The sequence below is a fragment of the Rattus rattus genome, chromosome 8 (assembly GCF_011064425.1).
Source record: "Rattus rattus isolate New Zealand chromosome 8, Rrattus_CSIRO_v1, whole genome shotgun sequence".
NCBI classification, from domain to species: domain Eukaryota; kingdom Metazoa; phylum Chordata; class Mammalia; order Rodentia; family Muridae; genus Rattus; species Rattus rattus.
Genome location: NC_046161.1, coordinates 39361819 through 39378309, shown reverse-complemented (window position 1 = coordinate 39378309; position 16491 = coordinate 39361819). Strand labels below are relative to the sequence as shown.

Here is a 16491-nt window from a genome sequence, read left to right as displayed (position 1 = left end):
GTGGCTCACAACCATCTGTAATGAGATCCGATGCCCTCTTCTGGTGTGTCTGAAGAGAGCTACAGTGGACTCACATACATTAAATAAATAAATCTTAGAAAGAAAGAAAACTATGTTTTAATGTAACCCAGAGGGGACAGTGTAGGTAGGGTGGAGAGGTAGCTGATTTGCATATTGGCTTACCGGCTGTCCGCTCTGATGATAGATCATACTAAGTTGGTCAGGTATACTTTGGCCTCCTTCAGTCATAGTTGCAACATGCATGGTTTATTTGTGACTTATTTCACACTCAGGGTCAAGAAAGTGATTCTTCAGAAACCTCTGTGCGAGGACCCCGGATCAAACATGTCTGCAGAAGAGCTGCTGTTGCCCTTGGCCGCAAGCGAGCTGTGTTTCCTGACGACATGCCCACCTTGAGTGCCTTACCGTGGGAAGAACGAGAAAAAATTTTGTCTTCCATGGGGAATGATGGTAAGTCAGGGAAGTTGACCTTGGAGCTGCATTTATTTGCTTTCGTTCTGCAGATGCCAGTAGGTTCCTTGTAGTTCATTAGACTGGATTAAAACTGAACAAACCCAAACCAGGTAGCCGGAGGGTATCAAATAGGTGAGGACTTAGTTAGAGGAAGTGCCTCAGAGAGAAAAGGAAGGTACCCAGGGAAGACTGGTTAGCATCAGATGCAGATACAAGTTTAACTCCTGAAAGGGAAGAAGGAAGACTGGGCAAAGCCTTCCTAGACGGCTGTGTAGTAGAAGAAAGGTTTGACCAGGCTGTCAGAGGTGTCTCTTCTCTCAAAAACAAAACTCCATAGGCTCCATGTTGGCTCAGGCAGACAAGCTACCAATGACTGACAAGAGGGTTGCCAGCCTCCTAAAAAAGGCCAAAACCCAGCTCTGCAAGGTAGAGAGGAGTAAGAGCCTCAAACAGACTGACCAGCCCAAAGCACAGGTACTCTCCCAGCTCGCCTGCTAAGGCGACACTAAGAACCTGCCTGGGGGCAGCTGTGCTGAGTGTGACCTCGTTATATAGAAGTGTTCCGAACACAGAAGTTAGACCCTTGCTCATTAACACTTCCTGGAATCAGAGATCTGTGAAGGACTCTATTAATTAGGCCTTCAACTGCTTCTCTGAACAGAATACCATGGTCAGAAGCAACTGGGGAGGAAAGGGTTTATTTCATCCTACAGCTCTCGGGTCCCACTGAATCACTGAGGGAAGCCACTGCAGAGCTCAGGGCAGGAGCCTGGAGGCAGGAGCTGAAGCAAGAGCCTGGAGGACCACTGCTTACTGACTCAATCCTCATGGCTTGTTAGCCTCCCTTTCTTATAGAACTCAGGACCACCTGCCCAGGGAGGGCACCAGCCATCAGTCGCCTCTCAGAAAACTGTCCTTCAGGCATGTCTACAGGCAGAGGCTTGTTCTCAATGAAGCTCCTCTTCCCAGATAACGGTAGCTTATGTCAAGTTGACAAAAACAAAACAACCACCAGGCTAGGCTTGTACTCATGACTGCCATCTGACCCTGAAAGGCCAGTGCCTTCTCCTGACAGTCATCTAGAGAGAGTTCTCGGAGGCCCGGCTTGTTTTCATTTGCAGTCGGGGTGTTTTGTTTTCAGCATTCAGATTTTTGTTTCCATCGAGCGATAAGGTGAAGAAGGTGTTTAAAAGCATTTTGATCATTGTTTTGACCACCTCTGAGTTCTGGGTATGGAACTGTTGTAAATTCTTCTATTTTGACTAGCCCTTCAGATGAGGTTTAATGTACCTAATGATACAAAGGCACTGTGAGGGTTTCTCAGGAAGGTATTAGAAATCCCCTTGGAGCTAAAGCTCCATTTTTCTTGACAGACAAGTCATCAATTGCTGGCTCAGAAGATGCTGAACCCCTTGCTCCACCCATCAAACCGATTAAGCCTGTCACCAGAAACAAGGCGCCGCAGGAGCCTCCGGTGAAGAAGGGGCGGCGGTCGAGGCGGTGTGGACAGTGCCCTGGCTGCCAGGTGCCTGAGGACTGTGGCATCTGTACTAATTGCTTGGACAAGCCCAAGTTCGGTGGCCGCAACATAAAGAAGCAATGCTGCAAGTGAGTGAGTCTTCCTCTGAGGCAGTGACCTCACGGTTTGTCACACAGGGTGACAGCCTGGTGTGCTCGCGCCGACCTGCCGGGCCTCTAGGTTAGTTGGAGGCAGAGCTCCATTTGGTGATGTGATGGGGTCTGAGCTAAGTGTCCTGCAGCCATGCCACCTAGGACAGTCTGGGTAATGAAAACCTCCCCTCTGGCTACTTCAGTATGGCACGCAGTAGCGCCACGTGCCCGCTGAGGACCTGACAAGAGGTTAGTGTGACTGGAGGGCTGTATTCTTAAAATAATTTTAAGTTTTAATTGTTTTAACTTAATAGCTGCATGTGCGCAGTGACGACTGTATTAGCATCGCTTTGGGTAGTCTCTTCTTAAAACCTGTAGTGTGGCGCCTTTCGTCCATGCAGGCTTGACCTTCTGACTCTTGCAGAGAATTTCCATTCGTCCAGGTTCTCTTGCGGGTGTGGCATCAGTGCTGGGGCTTGAACCTACACAAGTGCTCGTCCAGGGCTCTGCCATGCACTTTCTCTCAGCCCAGCATCTGGAGGCTTCGGTACAGACTGCCTCTTCAGTCAGTTTGGGGGCACACTTTCTGCCTTTTGGGATGTTTTGTTTAAAATGTACTAGGAGAATTGCGTAAACAGTAATTCTGGCAACTGGGTTTCCCACAAAGTGCCTGGCACAAGAGATGCTCACCGAATGAATGACATTAACGTGATTAATGTGATACAGAGTCGCTCAGTCGCTCGCTCAGGGATGCAGTCTCTAGGAGACAGGACGCTGTCCTAAAACCGGTGTGGTGGCTCATGCCTGTAAGCCCAGCACCGGGGAGGGGGAGGGAAGACCCCTATGAGTTCAAGATTAACCTGGGTTATGTACTGAGACTATCTCAAAGAAACAAAGTTCTATGTTTTGGTTTCTGGACTTAAGTAAGAATTTTGTTTGGGTACTTCAATGTCAAGAAGTTTAAATTGAATAATGTAAAAAGGTGCCTGAACTGCATTTTGAGGTGACAGTGGATTGGACACGAGCAATGCATGTAGCTCACAGCGGACTTTGTGCCTTAAACATGTGAGATGTTCACTCCCCAGTTCCAAAAATAGAATGTTTGGGGCCTGGAATATATTCATTTGTGGAGTGATGAGCATGGATTTAGTGCAGTTTGAATCAAATTAAGTTTAAATTTTGCTAAATTTAAACCATGGGGTGAAACCTATCAGTCATGAAGTACACCTGTAATTGTCTAGGAGCAAAGGGCTTGGTGAGTTTTTGTTCCTGCTGTGTGGACATGAATAGTAAGTCTCATAAGAGAGCAGTAATTATCTGACTGTAAGAAATACTGATCATCATGTCTGGTGTCCACTCTGAAGCCAGCACTTGAGAGACAGGCAGGGGAGTCAAGAGTTCAGGACCATCCCTCTACTGTAGTGTAACCTGGGCTGTAAGGGACACTGTCTCAAAGCAGGAAGGACAGAAGGCAGGCAGGGAGAGGAGAGGGGAGCGGTAGTCTCTGTGGGGTACAAGTCCATATTAAATTACAAGAAATTTGAGTACCATTTCAAAGATGATATGACATTTGGTCCTTTTAGATCCTAAAGGTAGGTAAAATTGTCGACCCAAGGATTTTAAAGGTTCAAATTAAACTGAATCCTAAGAAGTCCTTGTTCTGTCAAATGACCCTGGGCAGCTCACTCTTTTCTGCAGACAAGCAAGGAAGAGTTTATTTCTTCTCTTTTAAATTCAGTTTGTCTTACGCTTTCTCCTCTGTTACCCTAGGATGAGAAAATGTCAGAATCTGCAGTGGATGCCTTCCAAAGCCTACCTTCAGAAGCAGACTAAAGGTAGTGGTGTGAGAGAGTCTTCCCGTCATGCCCCGTGCTTTAATGTCATATGGCTGTGTTTGTTCAGTGCAAAGAGAGTACTAGGCTTTTGTTTTTGTTTTGTTTTTCTTTTGAAGTTCTGCTCTCTCCTGGGTAGTTGGTGGTTGGATCTGGATGATAGGCACTTGGGGTTCACTTGGCTCTTTATTTTGGGGTACGTTTGGAATCTTTCATAATTAAGACACTTGTTTAAAGTTCCTGTAAAAATCAGAGCTCTGCTCATTTGCTAGAACCGTAATCTTTCCCTGTATTACCTGATCAACATGGCCTCAACTCTGTGGAGACTCTGAGTACCTGCTTTGGCTGCAGGAGACTGAGAACGAGACTCTTACAGAGGCCTTGTACTTTATTCCCACGGAAACTTTTCTCGTTTACGGATAGATGCTCTTGTTTTGTTCTCCTAGCTGTGAAAAAGAAAGAGAAAAAGTCTAAGGCCACTGAGAAGAAAGAGAGCAAAGAGAGCACTGTTGTGAAGAGCTCCTTGGAGTCTGCTCAGAAGGCTGCCCCGCCAGTGCGGGAGGAGCCTGCCCCAAAGAAGAGCAGCAGCGAGCCTCCACCCCGAAAGCCTGTGGAAGAAAAGACTGAAGAAGGGGGTGCCCCTGCCCCTGCCCCTGCTCCTGCGCCTGCGCCTGCACCTGCACCTGCACCTGCACCTGCACCTGCACCTGCACCTGCACCTGCACCTGAACCCAAACAGGCCAGCACTCCAGCATCCCGGAAGTCCAGCAAGCAAGTCTCCCAGCCAGCAGCAGTCGTCCCCCCTCAGCCTCCAAGCACAGCACTGCAGAAAAAAGAAGCTCCCAAGGCCATTCCAAGTGAGCCCAAGAAGAAGCAGCCTCCACCCCCAGAATCAGGTGAGTGCCGAACAGAGGCAAAACAGAAAACCAGATTGGTTGTGTCACCTTGAAGTCTAGAAGATTGTTTGCATGGGCCTCTCCACAGGCCAGTCCGTCTGAAAGTAGTCGTTGCTGGCATCTGACCAAAATCTGTTTTGAACCCTTTAGGGCCAGAGCAAAGCAAGCAGAAAAAAGTGGCCCCCCGCCCAAGTATCCCTGTAAAACAAAAACCAAAGGACAAGGTAAGCGGACAGCAGACTTCTGCACTTCTTTAAGGCTGCATCTGATCAATTCTGTGGGGAAGCCTTGACCTGGACATTTTCTTGGCTGAATGAGATTGTCCCCTGCTTCTCTGGACATGGCAGTGGGATCTCCCACAGTTAAGGTGTAGCTTTCGCCCCCTTTGATTGGTTGGTGTTTTGTTTTTCTGGTCTCTTTGCTTTGTTGATTTCCCCCACTTCATTGTGGCTGTGCATGCTATAGTCTAGCAGCAGCTTGTTCTAATAGCCATTTGGCATGTTTTCTTTCTATCTATCTATCTATCTATCTATCTATCTATCTATCTATCTATCTATCTATCTGCTAATAACACTGTCTATAAAAGCAACCCATACCTGTGCACACTGTTTCTGTTATGGATGGAGACAGATTATCCTTCCTCTGTCTTGAGACAGGATCGCACTCTACTTCAAGCTGGCCTTGAACTTCCAACAGTCCTCCTACTTCAACATCCAGTGCGAGCCATCACACCTAGCTCCCCTTCTCTTCTATAGGATACTTCTGGAAAATGTGTCATATCCGAGGGTGGGCATTTGTATTCTCGCTTGTTGCAAGTGAGGGCAACTCACTGTTTTCTGCATTCCTCTTCCGTCTCAGGAGAAGCCACCTCCAGTAAGTAAGCAAGAGAATGCAGGCACTTTGAACATCCTCAACCCACTCTTGAATGGCATCAGTTCCAAGCAGAAAATCCCAGCAGATGGAGTCCACAGGATCAGGGTGGACTTTAAGGTAAAAGTGTTTAGAGATCATGCCTTGATTGAGCAGCATGACCTTTTGAAAAAAAGGTGTGCGTTGATGGGGAAACAGCGCCCACTAGAGGAATGAGTAAGAACTACAGCTGACAGGCTGGTTCAGGTACACAGAAGCCTAGTCAGCCTGAGGCCAGTTTGCAGGCTGGTTGAAAAGCACAGGCTTCTGAGCAGCCTCCGGGAAGAGGATTATTTCAAACTCGTGTTACCGAGCCAGCAAAGCTTAGTACATGCAGACCTGGTGTATCTTTGCAGCTGTTTTAGTAGCATTGCTCCCATAGTGGCTTCCAATAGTTACCGTCTAAGTTTAGGGTGCTTTAGAGCAGTGAAACGCTCTTGGCGTCTCCATTGCGGGCGGCCCTCTGTGTTTATGCTTTTTGTCCTTGTTTCGACACTGCGAAGCTTTCATAAGTGATCTTCATGTCTCTCTCCCCACAGGAAGACTGTGAAGCAGAAAATGTGTGGGAGATGGGAGGCTTAGGGATCCTGACCTCTGTTCCCATAACACCCAGAGTAGTGTGCTTTCTCTGTGCCAGTAGTGGGCATGTAGAGGTAAGGCGCCTTGCTGTCTCCTCTTACGGTGGGCTGTATTCCTGTATTCCTCTCTTAGTAGTTAGCAGGTCTTGTCTCCTTGCCTGGGACAGCTACTGGGCATTTTTTTTAATTTTTAGAAATCTAGTAGTAAATTTAGTCTTTAATTTAGTCTTTATTATGGAGTTCTTACTTTTCTCTTAGAACAAAAAAAGGTTGCCGTTGGTTTTTATATTGAATGCTATGAATGTGAAAAACTCTTGGCAATTATTAAGAGGTAGAAAAATACACAGCAGAAAATGGGCAAAATAGAGATCGATAAGTCAAAAGGACAAATAAGAGTGTAGTCCATATGGTAGGGCGGTCATTAGCCCCCCAGTGACCAAGCACTGGTCCAGGTCCCACATGTGCTGGCATCACCCTTAATCCACCACTCAGATAGAGTCAGGTGGATATCTGTGAGTTTGGGGCCAGCCTGGTCTAGAAAATGACTTCCAGGACTGCACAGAGAAACACTGTCTTGAAAAACCATAAAATAAAATAAAAATAAAATGGAGTGGAGGAGCCAGCATAAAAATGCCGCTCTTGGGGTTGGGGATTTGGCTCAGTGGTAGAGCGCTTGCCTAGGAAGCACAAGGCCCTGGGTTCGGTCCCCAGCTCTGAAAAAAAAAACAAAACAAAACAAAAAACCAAAAATGCCGCTCTTCTCTCCGCACTCAGGACGCAGAGAGGCAGCGGGGTCTCTGTGAACTTCAGCCTAGCCATGTGGTAAGACCCCGACTAAGAGAAAAGAAAGAATTAGGGGCCAGAGATTAAAAAAGAATGAGTGAGCAGCAGTGCACAGCCTGCACTGTACTACTACAGATTACAACCACTGCTTGAGGGATTTTCCATTACATTTTTTTATGGTAACGTATTTTAGGGCAGGCTTGTAGGAAAACACAAAAACCTCGTGCCTTCTTCTAGACTCTCCAGATGTGAACAGAGTTCCTTTTTCTGTTTCTGCTTATATGAATTTTCCAAAAAATACAAAATGATTCTCAGTCTTCCAGCTAAGATCAAGTGTAAAATAAGAAATGAAATGTATACACACATAAGTTATATATTCTGTTCTCTAAAGACTGTGAGCAAGTAGCAAGCAGATGACGCTCTGCCTCTGTGACAGGGTGCATTTCCTGAGTCGAGGACACGCGTGTGTGACCACTGTATCCTTATCAAGATTAGGAAGCTAACACTGGTGCATTGCTCACACCTACTTGCAGGCCTTCCTGAAGTCTAACCGCTTGTCCCTGTAATAAAAACAGGGCTTTTGTTTGCTCAGAAGAAAGTTGAGGGTTGTTAGATTTTTTTTTAATATTACCTTTATTATTTTTTTAAGATTTATTTATGTGAGTCCACCATCGCTGTCTTCAGACACACCAGAAGAGGGGATCAGATCTCATTACAGATGGTTGTGAGCCACCATGTGGTTACTGGGATTTGAACACAGGACCTCTGGAAGAACAGTCAGTGCTCTTAACCTCTGAGCCATCTCTCCAGTCCTCCTTTTAATATTTTTAATCATATGTATCTCTGTATGGGAGCATGTCCCTGTGAGTGCAGCGCCCTCGGAGGCCCAGGATTTTCAAGAATTGGAACCACCTGGGTGCAAGGCATTACCCTTAGGTCCTTGGGAAGAGCGGTACTGGCTGTTGTATTTTTAACAATCCTCTGCCAATATAAAATGTACTTTTTAATGATGGCTGGGAAGTGTGGGTCATCCTCACAGTGTCTGTAAGAATCAAAACACGCACGCAGTAAAGCCCTCCTGCCTCCTCCCACCCAGCTCCCCTGTGTACAGTTTGTCTGTACCTCTTGGCGTCTCTCTTCCTGCATTTAGCACATTCTATTCCACCTTTCGAGGCAGGGCCTTCTGTGTAGCCCAGGCCAGTCTCAAACTTCAAACTCTCACCTCATTCCTTAGCCTCCTAAGTGCTGGAATTAGAGGGGTGTACACCACGCCCTGTTAAATCTTACATTGTTTTTATCATTTTATCATTTTGGCTGCCTGAATCTCTTGTGTTGCTAAGTGACTGCTTAATTCCATATGTCAAATTAAGTACAGGTCAAGTACATCTTCTTATTTAAATACTTGAGACCAGAAATATTTTAGGTATTTTTTTTCTTTCTTTCTTTCTTTTCAAGCTTTAGGATATTTGCATAGACCTATACTTAAAGAGATATTTGAGGGAAGCATAAAAATAAAATTTACTTTACTTCATGTATTGTTTTATATATATCTCAAAAGGAATCTTAAACAATGGTTTTTTGAGCCAGGAACTTACTTTGTACACCAGGCTGGCCTCAAATTCACAGAGTACCACTTGCCTCTCTCTACTGCCGGGATCAAGGGTGTGCACCACCCTGGCCGGTTATACTTCTAATAGTGTCAGCTACGAGACAGAATTTGTATCACTGAACGAGGGAGGTCATTGTGCTGTTTTCTTCATGTGCATCCTGGAAGACTGCAAGATTCACATTTTGGTGCACTGGCTTATCGCCAGTGGATGCCTGGGACCCACAGAATGTAAATACACTGAGGTTGTTATTTCTCCGTGCACCCTGGCTACACGCTTTGTTCTCTTCCTGCTACAGTTTGTGTATTGCCAAGTGTGTTGTGAACCCTTCCACAAGTTTTGCTTAGAGGAGAATGAGCGCCCTCTGGAGGACCAGCTGGAAAACTGGTGTTGTCGCCGCTGCAAGTTCTGCCATGTCTGTGGAAGACAGCATCAGGCTACAAAGGTAGACCTAGTCTTGGCAGCATGGAGCCTCCCTGTGTCCATCCTCGCCTTCTGTACCCGTATTTTGTGTCAATGCATACTGTCTACTGACAGTTTTCTGACAGAAGATGATTTCTTGATTTTTCTTTTAATTTTTGGGAAATAGAAGAAAATGACTTCAGGAAATAAAACCCCAAAATAAGTAAAGTCTGTGTGATAAATTATTACTTATTACTTATAAGTATCACTTATTACTGAGTGGCTCTGTGTGTTCGCTGGAGTGTCTCAGTGGGGACGCTGGTGTCATCTGTTCTCTCGCTGTTGTCCCCCTGCAGCAGCTGCTGGAATGTAACAAGTGCCGAAACAGCTATCACCCCGAGTGCCTGGGACCAAACTACCCCACCAAGCCCACGAAGAAAAAGAAAGTGTGGGTGGGTACACACACCGTGCTACTTCCACAAGCATAGTGGTGGCTGGGTGAGGCTGGTGGCTTGTAGCAGGTTACCCCTCCTTAGCCTGCCACGGAACAGCTGCTTCTTCTCGGTGAAGAAGTCAGACCTAGGAATAATTGCCTTTCCAGTCTTCGTAAATCACAGAAGATACTAACTAGCCCAACAGATTCCTACTGAGTGCCTTTTATTCCTTTCCAGATCTGCACCAAGTGTGTCCGCTGCAAGAGCTGTGGATCCACGACTCCAGGCAAAGGGTGGGACGCACAGTGGTCTCACGATTTTTCACTGTGCCATGATTGTGCCAAACTCTTTGCTAAAGGTACCTAGTGCTGAGTGAGTGACTGGTCCGGTTTAGTGTTTGTGGGGACTTAGTGGAAGGATGTGGGACCCTCCTCACTGTGTCTTAGACAGGCTAGGCACATGTTCTGTTCCTGCTTTTATTTTTTGTTTGTTTTGTTGTTACTAGTTTTGTTTGAGACTGGGTCCGTAAACCCTGGTTGTCCGAGAACTCGCTATGTAGACCAGATTGAACTTGAAGTCACTGAGCTCACATGTGTCAGCCTCCCAAGTGCAGGGATTAGAGGCACAGCCACCTCCCAGTGCCTCTTGTTTTTTATTCACATAGACAGCAGCTTGAACCATTTCTCTAATTGATATAGGAAGAATTATGGGGAGTATCGTTACTTCGAAACTACTGTTCTGAAACAGTAGGCCCCAAATGTGGTAAATACACATTTGACTTCAGAATGAGTTCAGGTGGTGTGTAAGCATTTTATTTCAGCAATCACACCAGTCTGACCCTAACACAGGCCCATAACCCTAGCATGCTAGGTGCAGAGGGGAACTTAGCAGGACCGTCTCAATAAAAAGTGAAGGGGGAAAAAGCCGGAGAGGTAGCTCAGTTCAGTTCCTGCCCAGAGATTGCAAGGCCCGGGGCTCAGTCCTTAGCACTGCAGAAAGATAAACTGCTAAAACCGCAGCCGTGCACTCAGCAGCTTACAGTGATGCTGACACGCTCCTGTCGGTCCTGCAGTGTGGTCCACACTGCCTCCCCCTCCTCAGTGCGTGGACTGCAGGTGTGGGCCACGCCCCACAGGAGATAAGCCTTACCTCCTGAGGATGTTTATTAAACAGTGAATAATGTGGGGGTCACGGGTCAGTCGGGCCTGTCTGTAAGGCTGTACCTAGACATGAGTCTTAGAAAGTACTGGTCTGAGTTCTAAGACGAATAGCAGTGAATGAAAGTGAGGACTGCTCTGAGGTAAGGTTGGGGAGCAGGCTTATGTAGATATGAGAGGGAACAGCCAGAGGAGGAGCACATACTGGGCCATGAGGTTGGGATGTTAGGGAGCGAGAGAGGAAGAGGGGAGAGAGGAAAGAGGGGAGAGAGGAAAGAGGGCAGAGGCCAAGGGTGGAAGGCCGAGAGCTCAGTGGCTGAAACAGGAGTGAGAGGCTGAGGGAGGGCAGTGAAAGCAGGCCCCTGTGGCAGAGAAGTTTGGGGTACAGGAGGGCAGGTGAGGATGGCATAGAGGAGCCAAAGGAACTGCATGGACCTTGTCCTGGGTTTCTTTGAGACCTGACAAGGAAAAAATTTACCGTTTCTTACTCCTGTATTGTCAGCTCTTTAAAAGCCGAAACACTGTGTTTAAAAGATATGTTGTTCCTTCTGATTCCCACCACATCCCTGTGTGCTGAGGCCGTCCTTAAACTCTTAGTCCTTAGTCCTCCTGTCTCTGCCTCATAGATTGGAGTTACAGATGCCTCCATTTTTTTGTTATTAAAATCTACCTTGCCGCCCTTACAGATGTGTCTCAAGAGACTGTGTGTCTGCAGCCCACAGTTCTCTCAATACCCTAGTGGGTGACCACCCTACGGCCCTCTCCTAGTGTTCACTAGTGACTCAGAAGACAGAGAGCTTTAGATTAGGTTGACACACAGAAGCCAAAGGCTGTGAGAGCGTTGGTGTGGTCCACAGCAGGCTGCAACTTTGACTTTCAGGGAACTTCTGCCCTCTCTGTGACAAATGCTACGATGACGATGACTACGAGAGCAAGATGATGCAGTGTGGGAAATGCGATCGGTGGGTCCACTCCAAGTGCGAGAGTCTCTCAGGTACAGAAGGTTGGAGTCTTTTGTTGTTTTTAGTTTCTTTCTAGTGCTGCAGATACAGCCACTGAGGGACCTAACACTGGGGTGTCATTGGGTTCTTCGTAGTTTAGTTTTGGGCCTCCAGAGTGAGCAGCTACACCAGCTTCTTTCTTACTGCTGTGATCTGATGAGAGGCCAGGGCAAGGAGGGAAGGCTTTATTTTGCTCACAGTTCAGAGGAATACAGTCCATCGTGGTAGGAGAGCATTGTGATCTTGGCCTGTGGTGTCAGCTGGTTTTCTTCTTTTCCTTTTTCATTCAGTTTGGGACCTTAGCCCATAGGACCGTATGCCACCCACATTGTGGGTGGGTCCCCCCCATTAAGCCTCTCTGGAAACCCCTTCACAGATACAGCCAGGTGTATCTTCTGTGTGAGCCCGAATCCTATCAAGTTGATAATGAGGATGAACCGTGACAGCATCAGTGGATCATGTGTGCTCATTTCTCCTCAGCAGATATCTTTCTGGGCGCCAAACCCTGATGGTGCTCCAAACCTGTTGCTTGCTATCTAGTCATGAGTTTATATTAATAATGTCCCCTTTCGGGGTCAGAGTGTGCATATCCTATAAGATACGGTTCTCAACCTGTGGGGTCACAACCCCTTTGGGGGGTCAAAACAGTAACAAAAATTCAATTATGAAGTAGGGAGGAAAGTAACGTTGTGGAACAACATAAGGAACTGTCTTAAAGGGTGGCAGCATTAGGAAGTTAAGAACCACTGCTGTCATACTACCAGCTTAGCTCAGACCCTCGCATGTAGCTCTGTGGGGCAGCGGGATAGTCGCTCTTTCTCTCCCCTGCCCGGCAAAGGCCCTCAACATTCTGGGTTTGTTTTCCTAGACGAGATGTATGAGATTCTGTCTAACCTGCCGGAAAGCGTGGCTTACACGTGTGTGAACTGCACTGAGCGGCACCCTGCAGAGTGGAGACTGGCCCTGGAGAAGGAGCTGCAGGCATCCCTCAAGCAGGTTCTCACAGCCCTGTTGAATTCCCGGACTACCAGTCACTTGCTGCGGTACCGCCAGGTGGGCAGAGGTTCCGTCTGGTTTGAGGTGTGATCTTGGGTGGGTGATGAAATAAGGCTGGTTTTGCTGCCCGCTTCTCTTAGCTTCATTCTTTGTTTACTTTTTATTGTTTCTTCTCTCTGTCATAACATTAGGAAGTTTTTTAGAGCGAAGAATAGGACCTTGGGGTTAGAGGGCTTGCTCTGTGTTTAAGAACACGCCCTGCTTTTGCAGAGGACCCAGGTTTGATTCCCAGCTCACAGCTCTCTGTAACCTCAGTTCTAGGGGGTCTATACCCTGTCCACCCTTCCCGGACACCGAGCCAAATGGGTGGTGTTTGGTCTGGGTGTGGTGGAATCCGCCTATCATTCCAGCACTCGGGAGGCAGAGGCAGAGGCAGTGGCTGTGAGTTTGAGGTTTACATAGTAATTTTCCCATCTCAAAAGAAAGACGAGGGGTTGGGGATTTAGCTCAGTGGTAGAGCACTTGCCTAGCAAGCGCAAGGCCCTGGGTTCGGTCCCCAGCTCCGAAAAAAAGAAAGACGAAAAGGAAGTTTGAGCCTCGTGTGCAGACATTGATGGGGATTCAGTGACGGGCTTCTTCAGGGGAGCAACCTGATGTTGGTTGCCTTTTTAAAAAAAAAAAAAAAAAAAAAAAAAACCCTGCCTCTCCAGCAAGGGCTGAGGAGGCTTGAGCCCAAAGGCAACTTTGGCAAGCAGCATAAAAATCCCTGTTGTCTGTAGCAATTTACAGAGTGGTCTTTATAACTAACTAAGCCTGCTGGAAGAGCGAGTGTGTCACCTTAGCACAGGACCTGGTGCTGCTTTATCTTTCGTTGTAAAGCCCCGACTTTCTTATCACTCGTGTGTGAGTGTGTGTGTGTGTGTGTGTGTGTATATATGTGTGTTGATGGCACACCACACTGTTACCCGTTAAGCCATGTCTCTTCCCATTTCTGGTGTAGGAAACTATTTGGCTGTCTGTTCAAAGTATCGGACACAGTTTTTGGCCTGGTTTTATTCCGCTGTTAGAAAACAGGTCCGTCTTTAGCACCTGTTTTGTTTTTTTTTAGCTCCAATTTAGGAACTGTCTGGCGTTTTCATGTTCTGTGTTGTTCCCGGTGCCACCTTACTAGTTTTAATAGGATGTGCACAGGTGCTTCTTTCTCGGGGTGTGGTGACAGAACCCTCTTTCCTGGCAACAGGCTGCCAAGCCTCCAGACTTAAACCCTGAGACCGAGGAGAGCATACCTTCCCGGAGCTCCCCAGAAGGGCCAGATCCTCCTGTCCTTACTGAGGTCAGCAAACAGGATGAACAGCAGCCGTTAGACCTCGAGGGAGTCAAGAAGAAAATGGACCAGGGCAACTATGTATCTGTGGTACGTCAGGAGCACATGACCAATTTTCAAGTGTTTTGTTTCCGCTTCCTTGGTTTTTTGAAAGTATAGCTGGGTATAAGTAAATACCAGAGTGATTCATACTGTATTTAGAGGTGTCACGTCGCTTCAGGGTCCCCAGAATTGGAGTTATTTCAGCCGTATGTCTCAGAAGGGTGTTGATATGATGGTACCTAAAATAATTATTTCAGTTGGCTTTCATCTGAATTACTTAAATTATTTTAATGTTACGAGGAAGCACCAAACTACTTAAGGAAAATGCTAATGTGAAGTTAGTATGTCTCCCCTTTAAGCTTATATCTGACTATTGCATTCTCATTTATCCATTTGTAGATAGAGACCGTGAAGTTTATGATTTTAAGGTTGCATAGGGAGGGCTCATTTGCTCTGTCATCCTTATTTACTGTTGCTTCTTCATTCGAGTACAAATATACAAACTGCGAGCTTGTTTTGGGCGCTTACCATGACAGAGACGGTTTGTTTGCCTTCTTAGCCTGGCATCTCGTGATTGCCTCAATTGTGAACCGAATCCTAAAGGGCTCAGGGAGTAATTACACTGTATTAAAATAGGCTGTGGGTTTCCTGTTGGGTGTCTGTGCTGGGCGATGGTAGAGGGAGGAGGAGAGGTGGTTTTGAGAACGTAGTGCTTACTGTGTTGTGAATTATTGATGTTTTATTTTTGTATACAGTTGGAGTTCAGCGACGATATTGTGAAGATCATTCAGGCAGCCATTAATTCCGATGGAGGGCAGCCAGAGATAAAAAAAGCCAACAGCATGGTCAAGTCTTTCTTTATTCGGGTGAATGAGATTAATAATTCATGGTTTTGATGCACACCGTGTGTAATTGCCCCATGAATACCTTCTCTTCTGTTTCCTGCTTTATGCTATGTCGAAAGCTTCTTGGGTTTTTTTTTCCCCTCTAATCCTTTGGGAGGAGGTTGGAAGTTGGTACGGTTACCAGCATAAATGGATTTGCCTTGGCCTGAGGTCCTCCTCACATTGCCTGAGACACTGGTGTGTAGTTGGTTTTATTTGGGATCTACAGGAACTTTCTCATTCTCATTCTCTTTGTTTTCTTCTAGCAAATGGAGCGTGTTTTTCCGTGGTTCAGTGTCAAAAAGTCCAGATTTTGGGAGCCAAATAAAGTATCAAACAAGTAAGTGAGGGCAGCCAGTGAGAAGCGGACACCTCACGTTTGTAGATTAAATTTGTGGATTTTAGTATTAAAACCAACCGGCTGGCCTGCCTGTTCTGTGCTGTGTTTGGAAATGACACATAACATTCGTGTTTGTCGTAGGCTGGGGCTTTTTTGTATTTTGTTATCTCGTTGAAATCCTAATTTGACATGTGGCCCGTGGGCAGCGTGTGCTAGAGCAACACCATTGTGGCCGCAGCGTAATGGGGCGCTTACCGCAACCTCTGCCTCCTCCTGCTTTTATTCTCAATATGTACCCCTTAAATTTTATCCCCGTAACCTAGTTTGATTTTTTTTTTTTTTTTGTAGAGTTAATCATTGTTTCTGTTTAATCGAAAGTTATGCATGCAGTTTTTCCCCTACCGAGGTCCTGGGAAGAGAACCCAGGACCTCACGTATTCTGCCACTGAGAGCCATCCCCAGCCCGAAGAGTCACATGTTAAGGCTGTTACCTTAAAGCGTGCTAGTGTCCACCTGTACTCCCTGCAGGTGGAAGACTAAAGCAGGAGGATGAGGAATTCAGGGCCAGCCTGGGCTGCATTGTGAGAGCCTGTCCCAGACAGAATTGAAGTGTTTAAGGTGTTACGTACAGTGAGGCAGTTTTACGTTCTGTGCGTGGCGTGGCGTGGGTGCGCTCGAGGCACTGCTGGCGTGTCCTGGGTGCGTTGGAGGCCTTGTCGTGGGTGCGCCCGATGCCTGCGGCTGGCAGGGACAGCGGCTGGCGGGGACAGCTGCCGCAGGCCGGGTCGCAGGCACTCAGTAAGTACCTGTCGGCTGATTGTTTCCAGCAGTGGGATGTTACCCAACGCAGTGCTACCACCTTCACTTGACCATAACTATGCTCAGTGGCAGGAGCGAGAGGAGAGCAGCCACACCGAGCAGCCTCCTCTAATGAAGAAAATCATTCCAGCTCCCAAACCCAAAGGACCCGGAGAGCCGGACTCGCCCACGCCGCTCCATCCTCCTACACCCCCAATCTTGAGTAAGTCATCCAAACAGTCGTTACGTACCTAGATGCAAATGACCGGCCCACTGAGTCTAAATTTAACATACTTGATCGGACAGTTCCAGACACCATGGCTGTAACACCTTTGAGGGGTCTGTGTTAGGCTCTGCTCAAGCTGAGTTCTCCCTAGAGAACCGTAGTGCTGCCAGTTTTAACCACATATCTTTGGGATCCGA

The 16491-nt window shown here is 47.0% G+C and overlaps 1 protein-coding gene across 1 annotated transcript in view; it reads left to right on the top strand.

Moving 5' to 3' along the window:
* Positions 1-16491, top strand: part of Kmt2a (lysine methyltransferase 2A) — a 79783-nt gene that overhangs the window by 37816 nt on the left and 25476 nt on the right. Inside the window, 16 exon segments of the mRNA XM_032910990.1 lie at positions 294-471; positions 1848-2082; positions 3856-3920; positions 4364-4813; positions 4964-5037; positions 5672-5803; positions 6262-6375; positions 8989-9135; positions 9449-9544; positions 9764-9884; positions 11564-11686; positions 12553-12737; positions 13921-14094; positions 14802-14912; positions 15197-15270; positions 16098-16291. Of these exon segments, the coding sequence (XP_032766881.1) occupies positions 294-471; positions 1848-2082; positions 3856-3920; positions 4364-4813; positions 4964-5037; positions 5672-5803; positions 6262-6375; positions 8989-9135; positions 9449-9544; positions 9764-9884; positions 11564-11686; positions 12553-12737; positions 13921-14094; positions 14802-14912; positions 15197-15270; positions 16098-16291 (2473 nt within the window).